The sequence below is a fragment of the Camponotus vicinus genome, unplaced genomic scaffold (genome assembly GCF_025532165.1).
Source record: "Camponotus vicinus isolate PSW18456_S1 unplaced genomic scaffold, iyCamVici1.0 SCAF_4, whole genome shotgun sequence".
NCBI lineage: Eukaryota > Metazoa > Arthropoda > Insecta > Hymenoptera > Formicidae > Camponotus > Camponotus vicinus.
Window position 1 is genome coordinate 13,963,750 of NW_028141976.1, and position 20,244 is coordinate 13,983,993.

Sequence of the window (20,244 nt, forward strand, 5' to 3'; positions counted from 1 at the left end):
TGGATATCTAAAGCACGTCTAATAAATGTTTCCTATATATTCGTGGATATCCCTAATGCCCATTGAGAATATCTAATAGATATCTAATAGATATTATTTTCTGTGTGGGTTGTTATATAATTGCTTTGTATTATTGAAGAAAAATAATCCAGGTGAATATTCATAATTACATATAAACTGTATTATTTGTAATATGTATCCTGATGCGTGTTAACATTTTATTATCGTATGTGCAATTTTCAAGGTTACCCCAATAGCCAAGTCTGCTAAAGCAGATCTTGTCAGGTAATCTGTTACAAATTTTTGTTTCGACAGAAAGATTACAGAATTGATGCAGGTTCTGATATATCATATAATGTCGGCAGAATGTCAACAGAAATATAACAAAATCTGTTCACATAACTGGACAACAGATTATCAACAGAAAACTAGCAGAACTTGTTGATATAATTGACGGCACATTGATGGCAGAAATTGAACAGGATCTGTGCGGCGAAATTTGATGTCAGATTACCTGTAGAAACCGAGCAGGATTTGCGCACACAATATCTGATAGCAGATTGACGGCAGAAGCAGAACAGAGTTTGCATGATTCGATAGTTCCTTCGTTTACCGCTATGTGATATACTTTCTCGCAATCAAATCTCTGTCAAAAGTATATATGTATAAAGTCGCGATTATTAATAAAAGATCAAAAATATAGTAACTATTTCTATCACTTTAATTTCTGACATCTGATACAAGCAGATGAGATTTAGAATATTAACTGATTGGAATCAATAGGATAAATGGTAAATTATTCATTTACTGCCTATTTGAAGCATAAAGCAAGAATTTAATTCTAAATAAATTATATTTCGTTTTATAAATTAAATTACTTTTACTTTATTATTAATTTAATTAAATTGAACTAGTCCTTCGTTATGTGAGAATAATTACGATATAACATATATTATTATACATTATGTCATATCAGAAAAAATTGTAATTAACCGATAACTCACCGAAAATACTTTTATTTAGCACCTGTAATAATCAATTTTACTGCATTTATACAACATTAATATAAGTAAGCCCAAATCTTGTTCGGTTTCTGCTGTCAATTTGCCATCAGATTGCGTGCGCAGATCCTGCTCGATTTCTGCCGACAATCTGTTATCAGATTATGTTTACAGATTCTGCTCGGTTTTTGCCGCCAATCGAGCGTCAAGTCATGTTAACAGATCCTGCTGGATTTCTGCTATCAATCTGCTGTCAGATTCTGTGAGCAGGCTCTGTCAGCAGAATATAAGCTGGATGAGGACGCAGTAGATGTCATTCTGCTAACATGGTTTGATCAAATCTGTTGCCAGTCTGTCGACATACTGCTTACATTTTGCTTATTGGGAAGTGTAAACGAAGCTTCTAGGAGGCGTAAATTGAAACAACGAAGTGTTAACGCTTCATTTATGTTTCGTTGTTTCAACTTACGCCTCCTAGAAGCTTCGTTTACACTTCTGTTACTCTTTCCTTACATTCGACTTACGCTCCGATAATTATTTTCGCCAGGGTAAATAAAATTAAATAAATTTATTACATAAAATTACATATTGCATATTTAAATTATGTAATATGTTAAGGAAACTGTGTTACCGATATGAGTCCCAGTTAGAGGGATCTGAAGGCCGCGAGAGGCCCGTATGGGACGTACGCGCTACTCGTGATAAAACAGCGCTTTTACTTTCCTTTTTTTTCCTAAGAGGTCGGAGGGCGTGCGTGGCGCGTGCCCCTTTGTTCGAGATGGAGGGGACGGCGTGTGCCTGTGCGCTTTGTCCGTTTCGCGTCCGTAGATACTGCGCTCTAACATTGTATAATTATTGTGCTACGCCGAATCGGGAAGGTCGACCTTCGTCCAATTGGGGACAAAAGCTCGGAGATTACCGTCTCTAGTCAGACACCTCCGAAGGGCAAGCCGAAAGGTGATAGAGAATCTTGTCGATTCTCGTAAGGTTTTCTCTCGCCCACCCATGCCGTAAGGTGACAGAGTCCTCGCTCGACTCTCTCTCTCTCTCTCAGTGAGCCATGCCGTAAGGTGACAGAGTCTTCGCTCGACTCTCTCTCTCTCACTGAGCCCTGCCGTAAGGTGACAGAGTCCTCGCTCGACTCTCTCTCTCACTGAGCCTTGCCGACGACCCCCGTTGTGGGGCGAGGTGTACGAGTCCCAGTTCGACTCATCCGCATTTCAACAACGAGGTAACAGAATCCCAGTTCGATTCTCTCATTATTATCTGCGTGAGTAACGTCCGAGTTCTCTCACATCCGACGCCATTTGGTGTGACGAATCTTCCCCCCGCCTCTTCAGTGGAATGGGAAGAAAGAGTCGGAAGACTCACTCTAGCTTAATTCTAATTAATAACTTGCAGCATTTTTTAGTTACCAAAGATTAAGATTTTAGTGCAATAAGCAGATACTATAGATTATTATATGACTGATAATTTACAAGTACAAAGAACGATAGTTCCTACTTTATTTTACGTTCTTTAGTATATAACGAAACTCGTTTTTTACTTATTTACTCTGTGCATTATGACTACTTTATATTTGTGATCTTATTTTATTAATGTCAATATTTTTAGTAATAATAGATCTCAATTCTGATATTCTTTTGATTTGTTAGAGGATATAGCATCACACGTTATTAATCTTATGGTTTTATACAGAGTATTGATTCTTGTTTTAAATTACTATTCTTTTATATAATTTATCTTAAAATACGAGTGTTATTTTTTACGTTACTTTATGTATTTTTATCTAACAGCAAAAAGTATTGTAATCAAGAATTTATTATATTCCTTTATATTATATCTCAAACATTGAAGTCAGTCATGTCTTGTTTATGATATCACATATGGTGAGATAATTGTTGATGAGCATATATTAAAAATTACTTAATATTTTACATCCACGTTGTAGCAATTATTTTAGATATAATCGTCGGCTATATACCAAAGCAACCGAATCAAGAGACAACAGCGAGGCGCGCGGAACCAGACAAGAGATTCTTATACATTATTTTTGGTCCTTCGAGCCGGATTTGCGCGCCATTAAAGATGTCTAGCTTAGACGCAAGGATCGCTCTGCAACGGAGCCGATTCACCCTTATTCAAGAGTCAGCTGAGTCCGATGATACCGATGTCTCACGCGTGACTCGCCAGTTGATTATCACACGATTAGATATGCTCGAACAAAACTGGGCAAAGTTTCAAGAAGAGCATGAAAACATTTGTCTCTCGGAGAGCGATGCCTTGAGCGAACGGCCGTACCTCAGAGAACGAGTTTACGAGCGATGTCATGCCTTTTATGTCTACTCTCGCGCCAAGCTCCTCACTCAACGAGACGAGTTCGACACTCTAGATCGGCATTCAAGACCCACACTGTCAGAGCACGGAGCGTCCACATCGTTGATGCCTCGCAGTGCCTTACCTCGGATCAAACTTCCGAATTTCACTGGAGACTACCAATCTTGGAGGTCGTTCCACGATTTATTCACAGCCCTGATACGAGACAACACGGATCTGTCAGCTGTGGAAAAAATGCACTATTTGAAGACGTGCATTACTGGAGAGGCAGCACGTCTAGTTTGCAATTTGCCTGTTTCAGGTGATAACTTCGAAATCGCGTGGACCTTATTGCTGTCGAGGTATGAGAATAAGCGATTTCTGGTATCCGCCCAGCTAGACAGACTCACTAATCTGAAACCGCTCAAAACAAAGTCTGCACAAGGATTAAGAGCACTTCTGACGACGATATCGGAGGCCATGGGCGCGATCCGTGCCCTAGGATGCGCCGTACACCATTGGGACCCGCTACTGCTGCATTTGCTGGTGAGATTGCTTGATCCCGATACTCGAGAGGCATGGGAAGTAAAACTCGGATCATCCACGATTTATCCGACGTACGCCCAATTCGAGGAGTTTCTTGTTGCAAGAACAAGGGCAATGGAAAACCTTAATTTACATGCCTCAACCTCTGGGTCGAATAAAGATTATTCAGCCAGCTCCTCAGGTAAGCTGCGTTCTAAGATAGCTGCTCACGTCGCTACCTCCTCCTCTATTTCAAGCACTCCAACGTGCCCGCTGTGTGGATCCTCGCATCACCTTGCAAAATGCGAGCGCTATCAGACTAAATCCGTTCAGCAACGGAGAGACATCATCTTAAAGCAACGACGATGTTTCAACTGTCTCGGTTTTCATGCGGCCAGTAAATGCATCTCCACCAAACGATGCTTAAAGTGCGGGAAGAAGCATCATACTTCGATACACGACGCTAACAAAACATCCTCAAAACATTCCACAAATGCACAAACGACGAATGAAGCTGCACAATCAGCTGAACAATTGCAACCTTCCTCAAAGTGACTACCAGGAGTATGTGCGCATCAGACCGGGCAAGTATTTCCATCTCGAGGGCTCACATTGCTTGCAACAAGTAGAGCTTTATTACAGAAAAGGAACGGTGAGCTCCATGCGGTGCGTCTATTAATTGACCAAGGGTCGGAACTATCCTTCATATCGGAAGAACTAGTGCAACGTGCACAGCTCAAGCGAACCGCAGCAACCATACCGCTTCTCGGCATTGGTGGCACATACTCAGGCCGTACGAGAGGAATTGTCTCGATTCATTTACACTCCATACACGATACAACTACTAGCTGCATTATTGATGCATACGTATTACCGCGACTGACGACGAAGTTGCCGCCTTATGACACTGTATCTCATACATGGCCTCACATAACAGGACTGCAACTTGCCGACCCCGACTTTGCCTGCTCCGGACTCATCCATATTATTATTGGATCAGACAACTACGGCTCGGTGATTCTGCCAGGTTTAATACGTGGTGAGGCATTAACACCTATCGCGCAACAAACCATCTTCGGATGGGTCCTCTCCGGAACGATCTCAACGGACGAAATAGTTTCACCAGCTCCAGCCCATCATTGCATACTGGATCATGAGCTACAAGAGCTCATTGCCAGATTCTGGACACAAGAGGAGCTTCCAGCTGCCAAAACTTCTAAACTGAACAAAGAAGAAGAAGAATGCGAGCGACATTTTTTGTCTACATATTCGAGAGATACGACGGGAAGATACGTAGTTCGCCTTCCGCTGAAGTCAGAGCCTGCGCTCTTGGGGGATTCTAGAGCGAGAGCACTCAACAGCCTCAACAGATTGTTACAAAAATTCAAATCCAACAATAGATTACAGCAACTATACAGTGATTTCATTGAGGAATACAAAAACCTGGGTCACATGGTAGCAGCTGATACATTCGATCACCAAACATCTCCCGTATACTATCTGCCTCATCTTGGAGTGCTTCGGGAAAGCAGCCGCACCACCAAGCTGAGAGTAGTCTTTAATGCATCCAGTCGCACTAGTAATGGTGTATCTCTCAACGACATTCTGCACGCAGGCGCTAAGCTTCAGACGGATATATCAGAGATTCTCCTGTGGACAAGGACACACCGGATTCTCTTTTCAACCGACATAGAAAAAATGTTTCGACAGATTGCAGTTCACCAACAAGACTGGGATTTGCAAAGGATATTGTGGTGGGGACAAGATGGCCACCCTTCTGCCTATCGACTTACGACTGTAACCTATGGTCTCAACTGCGCTCCATTTCTCGCGTTACGCACGGTTCAACAATTGGTAACAGACGAGGGTCGCCGTTTTCCAAAGGCCATAGTTCCCTTGACCAAAGGAAGATATGTCGACGACATTTTCGGCGGAGCAGAAACGATTCCAGAGGCGAAGGAAATTGTTCAACAGCTCATACTACTCTGTGAAGCAGGCAGGTTTCCGTTACAAAAATGGAACAGTAATTGTTTAGAAGTTTTGCCTAAGAATGGTGAAACATCGCTATCCACTGTCGAAATCGAGCCTACTCTATGTAAGATCTTAGGTCTAGTTTGGAAACCAGAAACCGATACCTTTCACTTTTTAGCCACACCTTCATCCAACGCCCTTGTGCTATCGAAAAGGGTAGTATCGTCTGAGATAGCGAGATTGTTTGATCCGCTAGGATTAATTGCGCCGATTCTAATACGAGCAAAGATGATTTTGCAGGAACTCTGGTTGACTAAAACGGGTTGGGACGATCCTCTACCACCAGAGATACAACTACGATGGACGAACTTTCGACAGCAGTTGCAGCAGCTCAACCAAGTATCAATACCACGGTGGCTCGGCAGCGTTCGTACCAATATTCCGATTGAGATACACGGATTTTCGGACGCATCACAACTGGCGATGGCAGCGGTGACTTACGTGAGAGTTCCTGACGACTACGGCAAGTTTTCAACGCGACTAATATGTTCTAAGACAAAGATTGCGCCAATCAAGCGACTCTCCATCCCCCGTCTTGAACTTACTGCCGCTCTTCTGTTGGCACGTTTACTAACAAAGACTCTTAAAGCTCTTGATCTAGCAGAGGCGCCGGTGACTTGTTGGACGGACTCCTCTGTCACTCTCACTTGGCTTACCGCCCATCCAGCTCGCTGGAAAGACTTTGTCCATAACCGCGTTTCTGCAGTACACGACCTTCTGCCAAATGCGACATGGCGCTACGTACCTGGGAAAGAGAATCCGGCGGACTGCGCCTCTCGAGGATTAACGCCAGAAAACTTAGCTCAACATGAATTGTGGTGGAACGGACCTAGCTGGCTGTCACACTCAAAATCATCCTGGCCTTCACTCAGGTCTGAACCTGCACTGGCTCAAGACTTTAATTTGGAACAACGACCAGGAAATGTCTTCGTTGCTGTCATTCGACCAAGTGCCTACTGGGAATTGCTGGACAAGTATTCCACTCTCACGAAGCTGATACGAGTCACTACACTCTGCCGCAGGTTCATCTCGTGCCTACGTAGAGTGCCGCATTCATCGCCAATCGAACATCCACTAACACCAAAGGAGCTCGAGCAAAGTCGCAATTTCTGGATACAAATAGTACAACGAGCTTGGTTTGGCTATGAGATCGGAATCATCTCTAAGGGAGAGCAGCTACCGAAATCAAACCCTATAGTACGACTCACCCCATTCCTGGATCGAGAAGGACTGCTTCGAGTCGGAGGGCGTCTTCATAATGCCCGAATCGATTCGGAGGCCAAGCATCCGTATATCTTGCCAAGAAGATCGCCCCTCAGCAAGCTGGTTATAGATGATGCTCACAGGAGAATGCTCCATGGGGGTACACAAGTCACTTTAGCCTTCATACGAAGTTCGTTCTGGATCGTCGGCGGAAGGGCGCCGGTGAGATCTCAGATTCTGAAATGCGGGCGGTGTGCTCGCTATCGAGGGATCCGAGCGCAACAGTTAATGGGCCAGCTACCAACAGCGCGAGTGGCCCCGGCTCGGCCCTTTTACAACTCAGGCCTTGATTATGCAGGTCCAGTCACCTTGAAGACTTGGAAAGGGCGGGCGGCACGAACATACAAAGGCTATCTGGCTATATTCGTATGCCTCGCTACATCAGCCGTTCACATAGAAGTAGTCACGGACTACACGACTGATGCCTTCATTGCCGCCTACAAAAGATTCACGGGCAGAAGAGGAATATGCGCCTCATTGCAAAGTGACTGTGGAACGAATTTTGTGGGAGCTGATGCGGAGTTAAGACGACAATTTCAAACATCCTCCAAGGAGCTACGACATCTTGCTTCCCTGCTCGCTAACGACCACACCACATGGAGATTCAATCCTCCCTCGGCCCCTCACTTCGGAGGAAAGTGGGAGGCGGCCGTAAAGTCCACCAAATATCACTTGCAACGAGTGCTTAAGGAGACCGTATTGACATACGAGGAAATGACGACCATCACAGTTCAGATAGAAGCGGTCTTAAACTCCAGACCATTATGCCCACTATCAGACGACGCATCTGACTATAGCGCTCTGACTCCTGGGCATTTTCTAATTGGGGAAGCGCCCACTGCGATTCCAGAACCTGCTCTATCAGATGAGAAAACTTCAAGACTTTCAAGATGGCAGTTGCTTAGACAAAAGGTAGACCATTTTTGGACAAGATGGTCCTCGGAGTGTCTACAGCGCTACCAAGCAGTGTCAAAGTGGCATCATCCTTCAAACGATATCAAGGAAGGAACTATGGTCCTCATCACCGATGAACGCTATCCGCCAGGAAAATGGCCCCTCGCTCGAGTAACGCATCTCCATCCAGGACCTGACGGGTTGACAAGAGTTGTTACCGTGAAGACGGCCACATCTACTTATAAACGACCCATAACCAAGTTATGTATTTTGCCCACAGATCCTGAAGCTGTTCGTTCGACAGAACTCCTGTCGAAGGCGGGCGGAAATGTTAAGGAAACTGTGTTACCGATATGAGTCCCAGTTAGAGGGATCTGAAGGCCGCGAGAGGCCCGTATGGGACGTACGCGCTACTCGTGATAAAACAGCGCTTTTACTTTCCTTTTTTTTCCTAAGAGGTCGGAGGGCGTGCGTGGCGCGTGCCCCTTTGTTCGAGATGGAGGGGACGGCGTGTGCCTGTGCGCTTTGTCCGTTTCGCGTCCGTAGATACTGCGCTCTAACATTGTATAATTATTGTGCTACGCCGAATCGGGAAGGTCGACCTTCGTCCAATTGGGGACAAAAGCTCGGAGATTACCGTCTCTAGTCAGACACCTCCGAAGGGCAAGCCGAAAGGTGATAGAGAATCTTGTCGATTCTCGTAAGGTTTTCTCTCGCCCACCCATGCCGTAAGGTGACAGAGTCCTCGCTCGACTCTCTCTCTCTCTCTCAGTGAGCCATGCCGTAAGGTGACAGAGTCTTCGCTCGACTCTCTCTCTCTCACTGAGCCCTGCCGTAAGGTGACAGAGTCCTCGCTCGACTCTCTCTCTCACTGAGCCTTGCCGACGACCCCCGTTGTGGGGCGAGGTGTACGAGTCCCAGTTCGACTCATCCGCATTTCAACAACGAGGTAACAGAATCCCAGTTCGATTCTCTCATTATTATCTGCGTGAGTAACGTCCGAGTTCTCTCACATCCGACGCCATTTGGTGTGACGAATCTTCCCCCCGCCTCTTCAGTGGAATGGGAAGAAAGAGTCGGAAGACTCACTCTAGCTTAATTCTAATTAATAACTTGCAGCATTTTTTAGTTACCAAAGATTAAGATTTTAGTGCAATAAGCAGATACTATAGATTATTATATGACTGATAATTTACAAGTACAAAGAACGATAGTTCCTACTTTATTTTACGTTCTTTAGTATATAACGAAACTCGTTTTTTACTTATTTACTCTGTGCATTATGACTACTTTATATTTGTGATCTTATTTTATTAATGTCAATATTTTTAGTAATAATAGATCTCAATTCTGATATTCTTTTGATTTGTTAGAGGATATAGCATCACACGTTATTAATCTTATGGTTTTATACAGAGTATTGATTCTTGTTTTAAATTACTATTCTTTTATATAATTTATCTTAAAATACGAGTGTTATTTTTTACGTTACTTTATGTATTTTTATCTAACAGCAAAAAGTATTGTAATCAAGAATTTATTATATTCCTTTATATTATATCTCAAACATTGAAGTCAGTCATGTCTTGTTTATGATATCACATATGGTGAGATAATTGTTGATGAGCATATATTAAAAATTACTTAATATTTTACATCCACGTTGTAGCAATTATTTTAGATATAATCGTCGGCTATATACCAAAGCAACCGAATCAAGAGACAACAGCGAGGCGCGCGGAACCAGACAAGAGATTCTTATACATAATATTACACTATGAAATGGTAACTGGAACAAATGGTTTACTTTATTATTGAATGCGTATGGTGTTGGTGCCCGTAAAAAAATAAAGAAACAATCGATGATTTGGTTCAAATCTTATGTCGAAAGATTTGCGCTCTTAAAAGCATTACATTCTGAAAGCATTTTCTTTAGCTGCTCTGCGCATAAAATTATCCTTTGTATTTATATCTAATTTAATATAATCTTCCGATAGTACTACATCTGTCATGTGACGCAAAGCAAACTGGAAACAAAACTCCTCAAGTTCCTAAAATTCACATGATATTCGATGATATATTGTACACACGTAAATAAATACATTGTGATTTATGAATTGCAATATTAACAGCGATTAATCTCGAGCTTACCTTAGCATTGCATTCGATCGCTTTAATGTAGAAGAAAAGTACATTTGACACAATGATGGCTTTCTTTATTATTTGACTGCAATCTTTTATAAGATTGGTTTCACAATACATGTCGGCCAATTCCATAAGTTCTGTAAAAAATGTCATTGCAGTTTTTGAATTGTAAGAACATGATAAGTTACGTTTACGTTTACAGCTTCAATTACCTAATGCGTTCTCCGAAGGTAAATCGATTGTGCCTGTATATAAGTATTTTAAAAAGGCTTTATAAACGATGTAAGAAAATTCATCCGATACGGTGAACACTGATGATGAATCCGATGTACTGTCAGAATAATAATGCGTCGACATTATGTAATAACTAAACTTGTGAGAAATTCTCTATAAAAGTACCAGTTTTCTTTTCTAAATTTACCTTTGAATATTTTCAGCCCTATCATGTTGAAACATCTTTTTGAAATATTCGCAACGAATTTTAAGAATAGCCTTGTGAACGTAAATAGGTCGTCCTTCGACTTGTATGGTAAAGTCGCTCGTCAACTGAAGAACAAAAATTATTAAATAATTTAATAATATCAGACTAATATTAAAAATTATCATAAAAAATACGTAATTTTTCTCTTTTCAACATTTTTTTACAAAATCTACAAATCTCAATATAAATTTTTATATTCTTTTATACCAACCAAACTAATATGAGAAAATATGTATTATATATATTTAGTTTTATGTTATACAGGGTACTCAAAAAATACTGCACCTGCAAAATATCTCGAAAACAAGACATTTTAGAGAAAAAGTTTCATACAAGAATTGTTGGGTTTCAAAGGCATCAAATAGCATCAAATAATAAGGTCAAATAAGTTTTGCTATTTGAAGCATTTCAAATGCATCAAATAGCAAAACTTATTTGACCTTGAGCGTAACCATGGAGGAGCTCTCAAGGTCAACTTTAAAATTTTAAGTGGAAACTTCCAATTTTTATTCAATATTTTTGTAACTTATTGCGAGAGCTTTCCAAAACACAATAATTAAGTTATTTTCATTGAGTACTTTTCGAATTATAAAGCTTGAAATAATTTCTTAATTTTACATAAATCATAAAATATCTAGTAAAATATTCATTTTTCGATTATTTTACCTTAATACTTTTATACACAAAATAATGTGAGGAATTAATTGGCGTAAAGAAAACACAATTGTTTCTAAGAAAAAATATGTAATTTGTAATTAACAATTACATATTTTTTCATCAAAACAATTGTTTTTTCTTTACACCAATTGATTCCTCACATTATTTTGTGCATAAAAGTATTAAGGTAAACTAATTGAAAAATGAATATTTTACTAGATATTTTATGATTTATGTAAAATTAAGAAATTACTTCAAGCCGCATAACTCGAAAAGTATTCAATGAAAAATAACTTAATTATAGTATTTTGGAAAGCTTTCGAGATAAGCTATAAGAATATTGAATAAAAATTGGAGGTTTCCATTAAAAATTTTAAGGTTGACCTTGAGAGTTCCTCCATGGTTACGCTCAAGGTCAAATAAGTTTTGCTATTTAATGCATTTATTAAAACCCAACAACTGTTGTATGAAACATTTTTTTCTAAAATGTTTCGTTTTCGCGATATTTTACCGGTATTTATTACGTACTCTGTATAATGCAAAAAAGTACATATGCAGAACGATAACAGGAAACATACCGGATTATCAAATGCTGCTCCTACAGATTCCAATATATTCAATACTTCTTCAATATTCATAAACATAATCAATGGCTTGTGCGTGACTTTCAAGTAACTGTACGCAAATACTTCCTGAATTGTCGAAAACTTCGTGGGAAACGGGTTCTTAATTCCGCAAGTATGATCGTAAAAGTTACCCCATATATAGATAATCCTATCATACCCGACAGCAACGCTCAAATTACCAAAAGCTGCGATATCCAAAACCTTTCCCATCTCGGGCACGTTTACCTGTTGATCATATCTTTCCTTATTATTTTGTTTCTTGTCCCACTCATCATGGTAATTATTAAAAAGATTTCATCAATAATCCATGAGTTACCATAATCGGACCAGGACGTTGCAATTCGCTATAATCTTTATTAACGCCGATTTGTCCGTCTATGTTATTGCCCCAGGCATAGATCTCACCTTTATTCGTGAGCACCAACGTATGAAAATATCCGCAGGTCACCTTAACTGAAACATCGATTTCCATCTCAACTATAAGGATGTTCGATAATGCGACATTCTTAGAAATCAAATCTTAGACAAAAAAAGTTACCTATTTCATCTGATAATGTAATTTCTTGCGGATATGCATAATACTTTTGCGACCGAACTGTTGAAATCTGGCCCCTATCGTTGTCGCCCCAACCATATATTTTGTTTTCGTCAGTTATAACTATGTTAAAATATAAACCACACGCAATATGGACAACATTCTTATTCTCCAATTCATGTTTCACCTGCCGCGGCACACTAAGAAAAATTGCTGTGTTTTTGATACCAACTTGCCCCAAATCATTCTCTCCCCAAGCATATACCTAAATTACAATCGTTTAATTCATAAGAATCATTATCGTTATCATTGTGACAGTTTATAATAATATTTTGCTTTACCTTTCCATCGCTAGTCAAAGCAAGACAATGACAATATCCACGCGCGATGTCGACGACACGTTTCTCGCTTAAACCGGCAACTTGAGTAATTGTGGATTTTTCAGGTATAATCTCTTCATCTCCGAAATCGCAGTAATATACCTTTCAAAAGTAACATAGTAGTAATACATTTTTCACTTGATTTTTAGAATCTAATTTAGAATGTTTAAAAAAGCATGTTTATGAAAGCACTAGTAGAAAAAACTTAAAAGATTAATGATGAAGTTTGATACTATTCCACCCTAAGTGCTTTTCAATTGGATAAAATTATATAAACCCACTGTCCATATTGATAGAAGTAAAAAAATGAACGTTTTCTCACATTTTTAAAATATTATGAAACTATAAGTATGTGTGTGTATATTGCTTTAATTTTTACAAATATACCATATTGAATATATAAAGAATTAAAAATGATGCAATCTCTGTTTTTCCTTGTTTATCAGGGATATTTTCAAGTTTTTTTCCTTTTGTTTCTCTAATTAAGAAAATAAAAATTACCTCATTGCAATCTTTCACATCCTATAGTCTTAATTTTAAAAATATTTGCATGTTGAAATAAATATTATGGTCAAATATCTGTACTTCTATTAATCAAAACAATTTATTTATTTAATATATATTCTTAATTAATTAATCTACTCATATTTTATTATGATTTCCCACACATGTATATAAACATTTTCATTTCCACTTGTTGCCTAAGAAGGAAGAAAAGTTTACGATTTAAGGAGGATATAAAACCTCCTAACATCAATCTCATCTTTCAAAGCAAGTTAAAATTTATTTCCAGAAATTCAGATATGCCATCAAGGCACATTCAAGGAATATAATATTTTTGATATACCTCTCCCTCTTCTGTAAGTGCCAGGATGGAAGAATTCAAGTACCTTTCAACAAAGGGAACAAAGGTTTTTATGTTTTTTTCACATAATTCTTTTATTTTTTTGGGATAGATAGCACGTCTGCCTTCAATCTTTGAATAATAATCCAAACTGTAGACATTCTTATCCTTTGTCACAATTATAGCATTGCCACCCTGCTGATCTGTTTCAAAACGTCATAATATAAGTAGCAATATCACTTAGCAAAAAAGTCAATATGAGAAAAAAAAAGATAAATCTTACCAAATATCATAACCATGTGAATCTGTAGGATAAATTCCGGCTTTAGCATTTGGAAAAACGGCCAATATTTAAGATCCATTGAAATTATTCTCTCTGCTAGAAAGCACTGCAAGGTTCTTTTCTTATATTTCTGCATCTCGCTGCAAATAGTTGATCACTTTCAGTTTAGTTACCTACTCATACACTGTGATTTACTAGTATTAGTATTAGTTGTATTTTATGTCAGTGCAAGCTTCTTGTTTTCACCTATTTTTTTACCGGCATATGCGATTCGATCTCACTATCATTCAGTAGCTATTTATGTATAAAAAGGAAAAAAAACTGCCGAACTTACTCTTCTTTATTAATTGTTGAGTTTCTCTTCTCTACATCTTCCGGAGAACAGAACTTTTTCGACGACATCGACATGATAGTATCGCGACTTTGTGTCGCTGCTTTGTGGATAAACTTAGCCTGCATATTCATGTCTAACTTAATATCTTCCAATAATGTGTCAGCTGTCATATGACACAAAGCAAACTGGAAGCAGAACTCCTCGAGTTCCTAAAATTCACATGATATACGTATAAAATAAATTGCGATTAATGAATTTCAACATTAATAATGATTAACCTTGAACTGTAATACGTACCTCAGCATTGTATTTGATCGCTTTATTGTAGAAGAATGATACATTTGACACAGTGATGGCTTTTTTTATTATTTGACTGCGATCTTTTATAAAATCATTTATAAGATTGGTTTCCCAGTACATGTCGGCCAATTCCATAAGTTCTGTAAAAAATGTCATTGCAGTGTTTGAATTGTAAGTTCATGATAGGTTACGTTTACGTTTGCAGCTTCAATTACCTAATGCGTTCTCCGAAGGTAAATCGATTGTGCCTGTATATAAGTATTTTAAAAAGGCTTTATAAACGATGTAAGAAAATTCATCCGATACGGTGAACACTGATGATGAATCCGATGTACTGTCAGAATAATAATGCGTCGACATTATGAAATAACTAAACTTGTGAGAAATTCTCTATAAAAGTACCAGTTTTCTTTTCTAAATTTACCTTTGAATATTTTCAGCCCAATCATGTTGAAACATCTTTTTGAAATATTCGCAACGAATTTTAAGAATAGCCTTGTGAACGTAAATAGGTTGTCCTTCGATTTGTATGGTAAAATCGCTTGTCAACTGAAGAACAAGAATTATTAAATAATTTAATAATATCAGATTAATATAAAAATTATCATAGAAATTACGTATTTTTTCACTCTTAATGTTATAATTCAATATATGATTGGAGTGAGTGCAAGTCTCAACCAAAACCATCAGTAACGATTGCAATACATTTTTTCTAGAAAAAAATTTTCAAATCTTTTTCTACAAAAATCTACAAATCTCATATATATCCCAGTCAACAAAGTCTGTTCAAACAGATTTTGTCAATTTCTGCTACAAATTTTTGTCGACAGTAAGATTGCAGATTGTATAAAAAATTTGTTATATCAAATAATGATAACAGAATGTCAGCAGAAATGTTACAAAACCTGCTGACATAATTTGATAGCAGAAACTGAACAGGATTTGTTTAAAATTATCATAGCAGATTGGTGGCAGAAATAGAGCAAGATCTGCGCAACGCAGTTTGATATCAGATTGGTTGCAGAAACCGAGCAGGATCTGCGCAATGAAATTTGATGTCAAATTATCGGCAGAAATCGAGTAGAGCCTGCTGATATAACTGACGGCAGATTGATGGCAGAAATTGAACAGGATCTGTGCGACGCAATTTGACAACAGATTGTCGGCAGAAACCGAGCAGGATCTGCGCACACAATCTCTGATAGCAGATTGACGGCAGAAACGGAACAGAGTTTGCACGATTCGATAGTTCCTTCACTTACCGCTACGTGAGCTGTACTTTCTCGTAATCTAATTTCTGTCGGAAATATATATAAAGTCGCGATTATTAATAAAAGATCAAAAATATAGTAACTATTTCTATCACTTTAATTTCTGATATCTGATACAAGCAGATGAGATTCAGAATATTAAACTGATTGGAATCAATATGATAAATGGAAAATTATTCATGTACTGCCTATTTGAGGCATAAAGCAAGAATTTAATTCTAAATAAATTACATCTCCAGTTTTACAAGTTACATTTACTTTTATCATTTACTTTATTATTAATTTAATTAAATTAAATTAGTCCTTCGCTATATGAGATAACTACGATATAACATATATTACATTAACATATATTACGATATAACATATGACATATATGTCATTTTAGAAGAAAATTGTAATTAACTTGCCGATAATATTCTTATTTAGCACTTGTAATAATCAATTTTGTTGCATTTATATAATATTAATAAAAGTAAGCGCAAATCTTGTGCAGTTTCTGCTGTCAATTTGCCATCAGGTTGCATGCGCAGATTCTGCTCGGTTTCTGCTGGCAATCTAACATCAAATTGCATCGCGCAGATCCTGCTCGGTTTCTGCCGACAGTTTGTTGACAGGTTATGTTTTACAGACTCTGTCGCCAAAACAAAAGCTTAATGCGGACACAGATGGCTACGGTTCTGGTGTGGGATTCTGATCGAATTTGCTGCCAATCTGCTGCCAACCTGCTAACATTTTACTTACTGGATATATATATATATATATATATATATATATATATATATATATATTCTTTTATACCAATCAAACTAATATAAGAAAATATGTATTATTTATATTTAGTTTTATGCTCTATAATGTAAAAAAGTGCAATAATAGAAAACATACCGGATCATCAAATGCTGCTCCTACAGATTCCAATATATTCAATATTTCTTCAACATATTTGTAATTATTCGTAAACACAGTCAATGGTTTGTGCGTGATTCTCAAGCCATTGTACGCAAACAAGTCATGAATCCTCGAAAACTTCATGGAAAGCGGGGTGTAAGAATAGTGCGCATAAAAATATTTACCCCATACATAGATTGTTCCATCATAGCCGACGGCAACGCTCGTCTTATCAAAAGCAGCGATATCCAAAACCTTTCCCATCTCGGGCACGTTCACCTGTCGATCATGTTTTTCCTTATTGATTTGTTTCTCGTCCTACTCATCATGGCAATTATTTAAGAGTTTTTCATCAATAATCCATATGAGTTACCATAATCGGATCAGACAAATTGTATGTCCCATAAATTAGCCATGTACTAACGCCGATTTGTCCTCTGTTGTTATTGCCCCAGGCATAGATCTCTCCTTTATTGGTGAGTGCCAACGTATGATGATATCCACAGGTCACCTTAACTGAAATCGATTTCCATCTCAACCATGAGAATGTTCGATAATACAACATTCTTAGAAATAAAATTTCAGACAAAAAGAAATCACCTATTTTATTCGGGATATTGGTAATTTCGCGTGGATATACGTAATATTTTTGTGTCTGAACGGTTGAAATCTGGTCTTTATCCTTATTGCCCCAACCATATATTTTGTTTTCGTCAGTTATAACTATGTTGAATGTTGCACCACACGCAATATGGACAACATTCTTATTCTCCAATTCATGTTTGACCTGCCACGGCACACTAATAAAAATTGCTGTGTTTTCATTACCAACTTGCCCATAATTATTTTCTCCCCAAGCATATATCTAAATTACAATCGTTTAGTCTATAAGAATGATCATCATCGTTATCATTGTCACAGTTTATATAATCTTTTGCTTACCTTTCCATCGCTAGTCAGAGCGAGAGAATGACCTTTGCCACATGCGATGTCCACGACACGTTTCTTGCTTAAACCAGCGACTCGAGTAGGCGACATGATATGTATGTGCGGTTTCCCAGCGTCCAAATTACGTTTCCTGAACTCCCAGTAATAAACCTTTCAAAGATAGTATAGCTATAATACATTTTTGATCTCATTTTTTTTAATCTTACTTTATATTTAGAATGTTACATAAAAGCATCTAAAGATTTAACAAGAGATTAATGATGAAGTCTGATGTTATTTTATGCTTGATTTTTACATGCTTTTAAAATATCATGAAACTATACTTTCATATATGTAAAAATTTCCATTATCCCCTAAGAAATATTCATGATTTAGGAAGGATATAAAACTTCCTAATATAAGGCCCTACGCACAATAGGAAAAATATTAAATATTAAATATTAAATTTATAGAACGAGAGAAAGAGAAAGGAAATCTTCTCTTCTGTTTTTCTCTTTCTATACATTTAATGTTTAATATTTAATATTTAATTTTTTTCCTATTGTGCGCAGGGCCTAAATCTTATCATTCAAGCAAGTTAAAATTTGTGTTTCCAGAAACTCAGATGTATATTATCAAGGCACATTCAAGGAATCTAAACTTTTTGATATACCTCTCCCTCTTCTGTAAGTGCCAGGATGAAAAAATCGCCGTGAGCAAAGGTTTTTATGTTTTTCCCACATAATTCTTTTATTTTTTTGGGGTAAATTGCAGTATGTACGGCAGCAGAATCTGAATAACCAAAGCTATAGACATTCTTGTTCTTCATCACAATTATAGCCTCATCGACACCTATTTCAAAATGCCATGGTGTAAGTAACAATATTACATAGGTCCATATTCTGAATCCTCTTTTATCGATAAAAGTGTCTCTAAAAGTGGCTTACAGCCAATCAGAAGACTTATCAGCCACTTTTAGAAGCACTTTTATCAATAAAAAAGGATTCAGAATATGGACCATAGCAAATAAAAAACAATATGGAAGAAAAAAAAATGATAAATCTTACTATATACTATAACCATGTGAATTTTTGAAATAAATTCCGGCTTTAACAAATGGAAATGCAGCCAATTTTTAAGGTCGATTGGAGTTATCTTCTCTGTTAGAACGCATTGCAAGATTCTCTTCTCATATTCCTGCATCTCGCTACAAATAGTTGATCACTTTCAGTTTAGTTATACCTACTCATTCGGGAGCGTCTCGTTTGACCACGTTGCGATTGACCACAGCAAATTATATCGACCTGTGCCTAGGGTAACGATTGACCAATCAGAGTGTCCTACTTTGAATTGGTCAATTGGCGACGTGGTCAATCGGGTGTCACTCATTCACTTTGATTTGTATTAGTTGTATTTTACGCATCGACATATAAAATGGACTGAGCATTGCGATAGACAGGTGAGCGCCAGCTATAAAGAGAGAGGTACTACCATATAGGAGGCCTATTTTGTCTCTCTTGCTAGCATCTCGTTGGTAGATTTTTCGATATATCGATGAAAATTACCAATGAGATGCTAGCAAAAGAGACAGACATAGGCCTCCTATGTAGTACCTCTCTCTCTATAGCTAGCACTCATCTGTCTATCGCAATACTCAGTCCATTTTATGGCCGGTATTCATAGTCCGTTCTTATATTTAAGATCGTCTAAGTTCATCTTTAGATATTGTATGTATCATTTCATTGGCTATGGATTATCTGAAGATGAACTAAAGACGATCTTAAATATAAGACCGGACTATAAATACCGGCCTATAAGTCGATGATTTTATGTTATCGCAAGTTTCTCGTTTTCATCTATCTTCTTATCAAATGCGATTATTTTGACATCGCTATCAACTAGCAATTTATATGAAAAGGAAGGAAAAGCAAGACTGTCAAACTTACTCCTCTTTGTTAATAGTTGAATTTCTCTTCTTTACATCTTCCGGGGAACAGAACTTTTTCGATGACATCGACATGATAGTAACGCGATTTTGTGTCGTCGTAATTTTTGAAATTGACCAGTTGAGAAATTTTTATGCTTTTTCTTCTTATTTTTCTCTCAGAGCAAATCGAAACGCTCTTATGCTATCCTCTCTTAAAGATCAAATTAAAATGCACGCCGTCAAGAAATGGACAAGCCGGGAGCGGAATGCCTGGGAATCGAGATATCAGGTTTACAAATAAATGATTCAGAAAATACCAAGACGAGAACCGTATATTGTTCAAGTACACAGCAACACCGGAACAAATGCCGGACACGCGAGATCAAACCGCTAGCCTCAAGTCAAACTCGTAGCAGATAATTACAATACCGCCCGACGAAAACAGTCACAACCATAAGGTACAGGACTCAATGCGAAATAAGCCACCACGTGTATATAACCGTGAACAGCTTGCGAGGTACTTACATTAACAACACGACGGAAGAATGGTGACTGCTTGCTTGCCGATGGTCGTTGTCGCTCACCTCGGATCGCGCCAAAACCATGCAGCCAA

The 20,244-nt window shown here is 38.0% G+C and overlaps 2 protein-coding genes across 4 annotated transcripts; one reads left to right on the top strand and one right to left on the bottom strand.

The window, feature by feature from the left end:
* Positions 1–3,089: 3,089 nt before the first annotated feature.
* Positions 3,090–8,387, top strand: LOC145970628 (uncharacterized). The gene is made up of 2 exons (XM_083097501.1): positions 3,090–4,393; positions 4,490–8,387. Exons 1-2 carry the CDS (start codon positions 3,090–3,092, stop codon positions 8,385–8,387), a joined length of 5,202 nt encoding a protein of 1,733 aa, XP_082953627.1.
* Positions 8,388–9,643: 1,256 nt separating this feature from the next.
* On the bottom strand, positions 9,644–20,011 carry LOC145971040 (RCC1 and BTB domain-containing protein 1-like). Of its 3 annotated transcripts, XM_083098265.1 has the most exons (21): positions 19,651–20,011; positions 18,772–18,911; positions 18,378–18,556; positions 17,720–17,875; positions 17,378–17,642; positions 17,151–17,293; positions 16,775–17,056; positions 15,040–15,164; positions 14,831–14,949; positions 14,613–14,755; positions 14,316–14,524; positions 13,982–14,121; positions 13,702–13,901; positions 12,816–12,956; positions 12,478–12,739; positions 12,256–12,392; positions 11,892–12,164; positions 10,597–10,721; positions 10,388–10,506; positions 10,182–10,312; positions 9,644–10,081 (listed from the first exon to the last, which is right to left on the bottom strand). In XM_083098265.1, the coding sequence occupies exons 1-21, from the start codon at positions 19,722–19,724 to the stop codon at positions 9,941–9,943; spliced, it is 3,504 nt and encodes a 1,167-aa protein (XP_082954391.1). In that variant the 5' UTR covers positions 19,725–20,011; the 3' UTR covers positions 9,644–9,940. The 3 variants fall into 3 exon arrangements, with proteins under 3 accessions (XP_082954391.1, XP_082954392.1, XP_082954393.1); XM_083098266.1 differs by lacking the exons at positions 18,772–18,911; positions 19,651–20,011 and adding an exon at positions 18,951–19,101; XM_083098267.1 differs by lacking the exons at positions 18,378–18,556; positions 18,772–18,911; positions 19,651–20,011 and having other exon boundaries at positions 17,378–17,577; positions 17,720–17,860.
* Between the last annotated feature and the right edge of the window lie 233 nt (positions 20,012–20,244).